At 34.6% G+C, this 11172-nt stretch overlaps 1 protein-coding gene across 3 annotated transcripts in view; it reads left to right on the top strand.

Annotated features, from left to right (window-relative positions):
* The first annotated feature begins 1615 nt into the window (after nucleotides 1–1615).
* The window catches only part of tulp4b (TUB like protein 4b), a 38178-nt gene continuing 28621 nt past the window's right edge, over nucleotides 1616–11172 (top strand). For 2 of the 3 annotated variants that reach the window (XM_062043167.1, XM_062043165.1), the window contains exons 1-2: nucleotides 1616–1722; nucleotides 1955–2177. In XM_062043167.1, coding sequence (XP_061899151.1) covers nucleotides 2160–2177 — 18 coding nt within the window. In that variant the 5' untranslated portion in view covers nucleotides 1616–1722; nucleotides 1955–2159. Of the gene's footprint in view, nucleotides 1723–1845; nucleotides 2178–11172 lie in introns of those variants that run through there. The other variant, XM_062043166.1, reaches the window with a different exon arrangement.

Below are 11172 nucleotides of genomic sequence, written 5' to 3'. Positions count from 1 at the left end.
GCTGAAGGACTGCTTGTATCGGACATGATATCACACACAAGTAAAAAGGCTGCAGGACTGTTTGTATCGGACATGATATCACACACAAGTAAAAAGGCTGCAGGACTGTTTGTATCGCACATAATATCACACATAAGTAAAAAGGCTGAAGGACTGCTTGTATCGGACATGATATCACACACAAGTAAAAAGGCTGCAGGACTGTTTGGTATTGTACATGATATCACACACTAGTAAACACGCTGCAGGACTGCTTGTATCGGACATAATATTACGCACAAGTAAAAAGGCTGAAGGACTGCTTGTATCGGACATGATATCAAACACAAGTAAACACGCTGCAGGACTGCTTGTATCAGACATGATATCACACACAAGTAAAAAGGCTGAAGGACTGCTTGTATCGCACATGATATCACACACAAGTAAACATGCTGCAGGACTGCTTGTATCGCACATAATATCACACATAAGTAAAAAGGCTGAAGGACTGCTTGTATCGGACATGATATCACACACAAGTAAACAGGCTGCAGGACTGCTTGTATCGGACATAATATTACACACAAGTAAAAAGGCTGAAAGACTGCTTGTATCGGACATGATATCACACACAAGTAAACAGGCTGAAGGACTGCTTGTATCGGACATGATATCACACACAAGTAAACAGGCTGAAGGACTGCTTTTATCAGACATGATGATATCACTGCAGGACTGCTTGTATCGGACATAATATCTCACTCAAGTAAAAAGGCTGAAAGACTGCTTGTATCGGACATGATATCACACACAAGTAAACAGGCTGAAGGACTGCTTTTATCAGACATGATGATATCACTGCAGGACTGCTTGTATCGGACATAATATCTCACTCAAGTAAAAAGGCTGAAAGACTGCTTGTATTGGACATAATATCACACACAAGTCAAGGACTGCTTGTATCGGACATGATATCATACACAAGTAAAAAGGCTGAAGGACTGCTTGTATCGGACATGATATCACACACAAGTAAAAAGGCTGCAGGACTGCTTGTATCACACATGATATAACACACAAGTAAAAACTCTGAAGGACTGCTTGTATCGGACATGATATCACACACAGGTCAAAAGGCTGAAGGATTGCCTGTATCGCACCTTTTACATGCAAGCTCATAGAGCTTATGTTTGATAACATCAGACCGATATCTGATATCAGCATGGGATCGATACATCCCTATAGTTACCTGCAGTCACCAGGAGCTTTTAGACTTTGAACACTTCTTGTGTATTTGAACTCAAATAGTTAACTTGCACCACTTCCGTGATCGATACCATCAAACAGTATGAGTGCATGCATACTAGATGCATGTTTAGGAGGTCATGTTGGAGCAACTTGAAGGCTGCAAAGATAGAATAATGTGCACAAGTTCTTGCACACCAAGACAACAAGAAGAATGCGTCAAAATGTGGTCAAAGCGCGGCCACGTAAAAGCTCCACGAGAGCGCCGCCGCTATTTCCGTGGGAGTGGGCGTCCTTCCCGAGTGGGACTCCGGGCTCCGGCGTGCACGCGAGGCCGCGTGTGCGCGCCTCTGACTGAAGCCGCTGCCCACAAAGTGCGCAAACGGAGGGAAGCGCCTGGCAACCCCGCTCCCGATGGCCGGATGCCGCAGCAGCAACGCGCCGCGCCTCGAACACGAACACGAACACGAACACGAACACGATCACGTCACTCAGGTCAGTGTCACCACGCCGATTCGGATTCTCATTCGATATCATAACATGCACGATGCTGCATGTTATGAAAGAGCAGTTGGAGTCCCCATGGAGACCAGTGCTGTTGCTTAGATACACGTGTGTGTGTGTGTGTGTGTGTGTGTGTGTGTGTGTGTGTGTGTGTGTGTGTGTGTGTGTGTGTGTGTGTGTGTGTGTGTGTGTGTGTGTGTGTGTGTGTGTGTGTGTGTGACAGCCACTCTGAGCCGACTGTCCTCCACTCCAGCTGGTGGATGATGGTGGGACGCCCAGTGGTGTTACTGTAGGCCGGGTGTTGTTGTGTTGTTGTAGGCCGGGTGTTGTTGTGAGTGTGCCAGCGCTGACCTTCACGGGACATCCTCCTCATCATCATCTGCATGGAAACATGGACGCCTTCGCTGCAGGAGACTCTTTGACTCAACATGTCCAGCAACTATGAGGTGAGTTCTGCTGCTGCACCCGGGGAAATAAACTGCTAGCTGGAGGGCAACATGGCCACGAACGTTTGGTCAGCGATGAAGACCAAAGCACTTTGATCATCTTAGCCAAAGATCCTCGATTTAACAGTGGGAGTCGGTTGTTTACAACTGGAAAAAAACACTTGTTAAAGATCCTCTATATAATAGTGGTATTAGGCTGTTTACAAATGGAAAAACACTGGTCAAAGATCCTCTATATAATAGTGGTATTAGGCTGTTTACAAATAGAAAAACACTTGTCAAAGATCCTCTATATAATAGTGGTATTAGGCTGTTTACAAATAGAAAAACACTTGTCAAAGATCCTCTATATAATAGTGGTATTAGGCTGTTTACAAATAGAAAAACACTTGTCAAAGATCCTCTATATAATAGTGGTATTAGGCTGTTTACAAATAGAAAAACATTTGTCAAAGATCCTCTATATATTAGTGGTATTAGGCTGTTTACAAATGGAAAAACACTTGTCAAAGATCCTCTATATAATAGTGGTATTAGGCTGTTTACAAATAGAAAAACACTTGTCAAAGATCCTCTATATAATAGTGGTATTAGGCTGTTTACAAATAGAAAAACACTTGTCAAAGATCCTCTATATAATAGTGGTATTGGGCTGTTTACAAATAGAAAAACATTTGTCAAAGATCCTCTATATAATAGTGGTATTAGGCTGTTTACAAACGGAAAAACCTTTGTCAAAGATCCTCTATATAATAGTGGTATTAGGCTGTTTACAAATACAAAAACACTTGACAAAGATCCTCTATATAATAGTGGTATTAGGCTGTTTACAAATACAAAAACACTTGTCAAAGATCCTCTATATAATAGTGGTATTAGGCTGTTTACAAATAGAAAAACACTTGTCAAAGATCCTCTATATAATAGTGGTATTAGGCTGTTTACAAACGGAAAAACCTTTGTCAAAGATCCTCTATATAATAGTGGTATTAGGCTGTTTACAAATGGAAAAACACTTGTCAAAGATCCTCTATATAATTGTGGTATTAGGCTGTTTACAAATAGAAAAACACTTGTCAAAGATCCTCTATATAATAGTGGTATTAGGCTGTTTACAAATAGAAAAACACTTGTCAAAGATCCTCTATATAATAGTGGTATTAGGCTGTTTACAAATAGAAAAACACTTGTCAAAGATCCTCTATTTAATAGTGGTATTAGGCTGTTTACAAATAGAAAAACACTTGTCAAAGATCCTCTATATAATAGTGGTATTAGTCTGTTTACAAATAAAAAAACACTTGTCAAAGATCTTCAATATAATAGTGGTATTAGGCTGTTTACAAATGGAAAAACACTTGTCAAAGATCCTCTATATAATTGTGGTATTAGGCTGTTTACAAATAGAAAAACACTGGTCAAAGATCCTCTATATAATAGTGGTATTAGGCTGTTTACAAATAGAAAAACACTGGTCAAAGATCCTCTATATAATTGTGGTATTAGGCTGTTTACAAATAGAAAAACATTTGTCAAAGATCCTCTATATAATAGTGGTATTAGTCTGTTTACAAATAAAAAAACACTTGTCAAAGATCTTCAATATAATAGTGGTATTAGGCTGTTTACAAATAGAAAAACACTGGTCAAAGATCCTCTATATAATAGTGGTATTAGGCTGTTTACAAATAGAAAAACACTTGTCAAAGATCCTCTATATAATTGTGGTATTAGGCTGTTTACAAATAGAAAAACACTGGTCAAAGATCCTCTATATAATTGTGGTATTAGGCTGTTTACAATAGAAAAACACTTGTCAAAGATCCTCTATATAATAGTGGTATTGGGCTGTTTACAAATAGAAAAACACTTGTCAAAGATCCTCTATATAATAGTGGTATTAGGCTGTTTACAAATAGAAAAACACTTGTCAAAGATCCTCTATATAATAGTGGTATTAGGCTGTTTACAAATAGAAAAACACTTGTCAAAGATCCTCTATTTAATAGTGGTATTAGGCTGTTTACAAATGGAAAAACACTTGTCAAAGATCCTCTATATAATTGTGGTATTAGGCTGTTTACAAATAGAAAAACACTGGTCAAAGATCCTCTATATAATAGTGGTATTAGGCTGTTTACAAATAGAAAAACACTGGTCAAAGATCCTCTATATAATTGTGGTATTAGGCTGTTTACAAATAGAAAAACATTTGTCAAAGATCCTCTATATAATAGTGGTATTAGTCTGTTTACAAATAAAAAAACACTTGTCAAAGATCTTCAATATAATAGTGGTATTAGGCTGTTTACAAATAGAAAAACACTGGTCAAAGATCCTCTATATAATAGTGGTATTAGGCTGTTTACAAATAGAAAAACACTTGTCAAAGATCCTCTATATAATTGTGGTATTAGGCTGTTTACAAATAGAAAAACACTGGTCAAAGATCCTCTATATAATTGTGGTATTAGGCTGTTTACAAATAGAAAAACACTTGTCAAAGATCCTCTATATAATAGTGGTATTAGGCTGTTTACAAATAGAAAAACACTTGTCAAAGATCCTCTATTTAATAGTGGTATTAGGCTGTTTACAAATGGAAAAACACTTGTCAAAGATCCTCTATATAATTGTGGTATTAGGCTGTTTACAAATAGAAAAACACTTGTCAAAGATCCTCTATATAATTGTGGTATTAGGCTGTTTACAAATAGAAAAACACTTGTCAAAGATCCTCTATATAATAGTGGTATTGGGCTGTTTACAAATAGAAAAACACTTGTCAAAGATCCTCTATACGACGGGAGCATTCGGTTGTTTTAACAGGAAATACACTTGTCAAAGATCCACTATTTGACAGGGGCACTCGGCTGTTTTTAACTGGAAAAAACACTTGTCAAAGATCCTCTATATGACAGAAGCATTCAGCTGTTTTAACTGGAAAAAACACTTGTCAAAGATCCTCTCTACATGACAGGAGCATTCGGCTGTTTTTAACTGGAAAAACACTTGTCAAAGATCCTCTATTAAACAGAAGCATTTGGCTGTTTTTAACTGGGAAAAGCACATGTCAAAGATCCACTATTTGACAGGGACACTTGGCTGTTTTTAACTGGAAAACACTTGTCAAAGATCCTCTATTAAACAGAAGCATGTGGCTGTTTTTAACTGGAAGAACACTTGTCAAAGATCCACTATTTGACAGGGGCACTTGGCTGTTTTTAACTGGAAAAACACTTGTCAAAGATCCACTATTTGACAGGGACACTTGGCTGTTTTTAACTGGAAAACACTTGTCAAAGATCCTCTATTAAACCGAAGCATTTGGCTGTTTTTAACTGGAAGAACACTTGTCAAAGATCCACTATTTGACAGGGGCACTTGGCTGTTTTTAACTGGAAAAAACACTTGTCAAAGATCCTCTATTAAACCGAAGCATTTGGCTGTTTTTAACTGGAAGAACACTTGTCAAAGATCCACTATTTGACAGGGGCACTTGGCTGTTTTTAACTGGAAAAACACTTGTCAAAGATCCACTATTTGACAGGGACACTTGGCTGTTTTTCACTGGAAGAAACACTTGTCAAAGATCCTCCAAATGACAGGGGCACTTGGCTGTTTTAACTGGAAAAAGCACTTGTCAAAGATCCTCTGTATGACAGGGACACTGAGCTGTTTTAACTGGAAAAAAAAAACACTGGTTAAAGATACAAAGATCCTCGATATGACAAGAGCACTCTGCAGAAAAAAACAACTATTTAAAGATCATCTACATAACAGAAGCATTCGGCTGTTTTTAACTGGGAAAAACACTTGTCAAAGATCCTTTATAGTACGGGAGCATTCAGCTGTTTTAACTGGAAAATCACTTCTCAAAGATCCTTTATAGTACAGAGTCACTTGCCTGTTCTAACTGGAAAAGCACTTATCAAAGATCCTCTATATAACAGGAGCAAAAAAACTAGTCAAAGATCCTCTAAATAACTGTTTTTTAACTGGAAAAAATATTCAAAGATTCTGTATATGACAGGAGCACTCTGCTATTTTGACCTAAAAAAAAAAACTTGTCAAACATCCTCTCTATGGCATTAGCACTTTACTCTTTATTATTAACAACACTGGTCAAAGATTGTCTATATGACAAGAGCATTTAACTGGAAAAAACACAAGTCAAAGATCCTCTCTACCTGACAAGAGTGCGCTGCAGATGGTGATTTCTTTCTCAGAGATCATTTGCTAGGTGACTTCATCACTGGAACAGTTGCCATGGCGACGCTGACGGTGCAAGGGGACATTTTGTCATTGGGTGCAGTGACCATGATTCATGATTCATGATTCAAGCAGCAGCTCTTACAAACATCCTGGAAACAACAGCAAAAGTCTCTTTCAAAGTAAAAGTTTATTTGCACTGCAATAAAGTTGGATATAAAGTCGGATGTACTTTCATCTTGGAACTTTGACTTTTTTCTACAAATCTTTTTTTTTAGAAAAAAAAGTTGCAAAGATACAAGAAAAAAAAAATCACATCTTTTCAAAATAAGGTGCAAAGTTATGTGAATGCAATTTGTCGTTATTTTGAAAAAGAACATTCAAATGTTACAGGAAATGATTACAATAATACAGGTAGAAAAATAGTACAAAAAAATGTGTTCATTTTTATTTTTTTTATTTTTAATTTTTAGAAAAATTTATAAATTTTTTGCAATCTTCAAAAAAAACAACTTACCGAGATCAAATAAAATATATTTAAGACAAAAAGTGGGGAAAATGACATTTTCGAGAATTTTTTTTTTAACTTATGAGAATAAAAATCAAATATTAATACATATTGTTTATATATATTTATAAACATAAAAACTTATAAGAATTTGATTTTACGTGATTAAAATCAAATAAAATCGGATATACTCAAGAAAAAAAGTGCTAAAAAAGTACATTTTCAAGAAACAAAAAAGTGTTAAACTTACAATAACAAAATAAGATATTTCAGAGAAAAAAAGTGAAAAATATGCAAAAATAAAATCCGATATCTTTGATAAAAATGATAACATTACAGAAATAAAACAGGATGTTTTTAAGACAAAAAATACTGTTTTTCAAAGAAAAAGATGATAAAATAATAAATACAAAAATATAATGAAAAATTAAATATCATATTTTTAGGAAAAAGAAGATAAACATACATGAACAATGAATATAATGACATGGGATATTTTGAAGAAACAAAAAGTGTTAAACTTACAAGAATAAAACAGGATATTTTGAAAATAAAAAAGTGATAAACATACAAGATAAAAAAATAGGATATCTTCAAGAAAAAAGCGAATAATTTACAAAAAATAAAATCAGATATCTTAAAAAAAAATCTGTATTTTCCAGAAAAAGATAGATATCTTCAAGAAAAAAATAATACATTTATGGGGAAAAAATTGGATATCATTAGGACAAAAAAGTGCTATTTTTCAATTAAAAAATACAATTTTCAAGGAAAAAGATATGAGAATAAAATATTATATAAATTGGTTATACTTAAGAAAAAAAAATTAAACTTTCAGAATAAAATGCAAACTTTTTAGGAAGAAAAATGATACAAAAGAACATACCAGAATAACATTGAAGGGTTTAAAAAATAATAATTTCTTAGGGGAATAAAATGAAAAGTGCTAAAATGGCATATTTAAAAAAACCAAACATGTTAAACTGCTGAAAGTGTTTTATTTTCCAGGGTGAAAAGGGGACATTTAAAAAAAAAAAAAACGTGATAAACTTTTGGGATAAAAAAAATCCAATATCATGAAAAAAATAATAAACATACGAGAATCGGATATTAAAACGTGCTGAAAGATTTATTTTCAAGAAACAACAAATGTTAATCTTACAAGAATAAAATAAGATATTTTGTAGAAAAAAGTTATAAAATACAAGAAAAAAATGTGAGACATTTTTTTAAAATGTACAAGAATAAAATCAGTTATCTTCAATAAAAATGATACAGAAATAAAACAGACAAAAATGCTGTATTTTAAAGAAAAAAGTAATCAAGTCATGAGAATAAAATACAATATTTTTAAGAAAAAGAAGATAAACATACAAGAATAAAATTGGATAACTTTAAGAAAAAAGTATTGAAATGGGATATTTTCGAGAAACGAAAAGTGCTCAACTTACAAGAATAAAACAGGATATTAAAAAAAAGAAGAAGTGATAAACATACGAGAATAAAATGGAATATCTTTCAGAAATTGCAGTATTTCTCAGAAAAAAAGTGATGAAATTATGAGAATAAAATCAGATGTTTTCAATTGAAAATGATAAATTTACAGGAATAAAATAGAATATCTTTAAGACAAAAAGGGCTTTATTTCAAAGAAAAAAGTGATACACTTATATAATAAAATACAATATTTTTAAGAAATTATTAACGTGTAAGAATAAAATTGGATGGCTTAAAGAAAAAAATATATATATGAGGGAAAAATTAAATATCTTGAAGAAAAATGAAAATAAATAGGATGTCGTAAAAAAAAAGAAGTGATAACGTTATGAGAATAAAATACAAAAATTGTATTATTGAAGAAAAATTAAGAATATTTTTTGATGAAAAAAGTGATACAATAAAATCAGATATATATATTCAATATAAAACTTATGGGAATAAAATAGGATATCTTTAAGAAAAAAGGGCTATATTTTCAAGAAAAAAAGTGATACATATTGTATTTAAAAAAAAAAATTATAAACATGAGAATAAAATTAAAAGGTTTAAAGAAAAAATAAAAATAAAATACCTAGAAGAAAAAAAGTGATAAACATACTAGAAATAAGTAGGATATCTTCAAGGAAAAAAGGGAAATAGTTATGAGATTAAAGGAAAAATTGGTATATGTTAAAGAAAAATAAATAAATATTTTGAAGAAAAATTGCTAAATGTACAAAAATAATAGAATATTATTATATATTATAAGAAAACAAGTGATAAAGATATGACTCCTTTTTTTGTAGTTTAAATAAAAATAAAAAGGATATTCAAAAAAGTGTTAAACACACAAGAATAAAATATAATATTTTCAAGAAAATAAATAATAGTTATGAGAATAAAATAAAAACATTTGTATACATAAAATAAAAAGAAAAAAGATATTTGAAGAAGAAGTAATTAATATACAAAACTAAAATAGAAAATTTTCAAGAAAAAAAAAGGAAAATATTTTCAAGTACAAAATAGAATACCTTCAAAAAAAAAAGGTGAAAAATTTACAAAAAAATATTTAAATTTACAGAAATATAATAGGATATCTTTAGGACAAAAACATTTGTATTTAAAAAAGTGATAAACTAATAAGAAAAATATTTTTTAAGACAAAAAAGGAAAAAGCGGAAAGTTCTTTTTTTGTTGTTGTTGTTGTATTTTTAGTTTTTTTTTTCGGGTTGGGAGTGTCTGTTTTGTTATGATTTCCCTAACAAATGAATAAATAAATATTAATAAAAAAATAAATAAAAAAGCTGAAATTAGATTTTTCCCTCAAAACATTTGTATTTTCCAGAAAAACGTGCTCAGCTTCTTCTAGTAGACTAAAAGAGGTGTGTTTGTGGTCAGCAGGGTGGTGGTCTTCTAGTAGACTAAAAGAGGTGTGTTTGTGGTCAGCAGGGTGGTGGTCTTCTAGTAGACTAAAAGAGGTGTGTTTGTGGTCAGCAGGGTGGTGGTCTTCTAGTAGACTAAAAGAGGTGTGTTTGTGGTCAGCAGGGTGGTGGTCTTCTAGTAGACTAAAAGAGGTGTGTTTGTGGTCAGCAGGGTGGTGGTCTTCTAGTAGACTAAAAGAGGTGTGTTTGTGGTCAGCAGGGTGGTGGTCCCGCACCTTCAGTAGGGACTAAAAGAGGTGTGTTTGTGGTCAGCAGGGTGGTGGTCCCGCACCTTCAGTAGGGACTAAAAGAGGTGTGTTTGTGGTCAGCAGGGTGGTGGTCCCGCACCTTCAGTAGGGACTAAAAGAGGTGTGTGTGTGTGTCAGCAGGGTGGTGGTCCCGCACCTTCAGTAGGGACTAAAAGAGGTGTGTTTGTGGTCAGCAGGGTGGTGGTCTTCTAGTAGACTAAAAGAGGTGTGTTTGTGGTCAGCAGGGTGGTGGTCTTCTAGTAGACTAAAAGAGGTGTGTTTGTGGTCAGCAGGGTGGTGGTCTTCTAGTAGACTAAAAGAGGTGTGTTTGTGGTCAGCAGGGTGGTGGTCTTCTAGTAGACTAAAAGAGGTGTGTTTGTGGTCAGCAGGGTGGTGGTCTTCTAGTAGACTAAAAGAGGTGTGTTTGTGGTCAGCAGGGTGGTGGTCTTCTAGTAGACTAAAAGAGGTGTGTTTGTGGTCAGCAGGGTGGTGGTCTTCTAGTAGACTAAAAGAGGTGTGTTTGTGGTCAGCAGGGTGGTGGTCTTCTAGTAGACTAAAAGAGGTGTGTTTGTGGTCAGCAGGGTGGTGGTCTTCTAGTAGACTAAAAGAGGTGTGTTTGTGGTCAGCAGGGTGGTGGTCTTCTAGTAGACTAAAAGAGGTGTGTTTGTGGTCAGCAGGGTGGTGGTCTTCTAGTAGACTAAAAGAGGTGTGTTTGTGGTCAGCAGGGTGGTGGTCTTCTAGTAGACTAAAAGAGGTGTGTTTGTGGTCAGCAGGGTGGTGGTCTTCTAGTAGACTAAAAGAGGTGTGTTTGTGGTCAGCAGGGTGGTGGTCTTCTAGTAGACTAAAAGAGGTGTGTTTGTGGTCAGCAGGGTGGTGGTCTTCTAGTAGACTAAAAGAGGTGTGTTTGTGGTCAGCAGGGTGGTGGTCTTCTAGTAGACTAAAAGAGGTGTGTTTGTGGTCAGCAGGGTGGTGGTCCCGCACCTTCAGTAGGGACTAAAAGAGGTGTGTTTGTGGTCAGCAGGGTGGTGGTCCCGCACCTTCAGTAGGGACTAAAAGAGGTGTGTTTGTGGTCAGCAGGGTGGTGGTCCCGCACCTTCAGTAGGGACTAAAAGAGGTGTGTTTGT

The sequence above is a fragment of the Entelurus aequoreus genome, linkage group LG03 (genome assembly GCF_033978785.1).
Source record: "Entelurus aequoreus isolate RoL-2023_Sb linkage group LG03, RoL_Eaeq_v1.1, whole genome shotgun sequence".
Taxonomy (NCBI): Eukaryota; Metazoa; Chordata; class Actinopteri; order Syngnathiformes; family Syngnathidae; genus Entelurus; species Entelurus aequoreus.
This window is presented reverse-complemented; position numbering and strand designations above follow the sequence as displayed.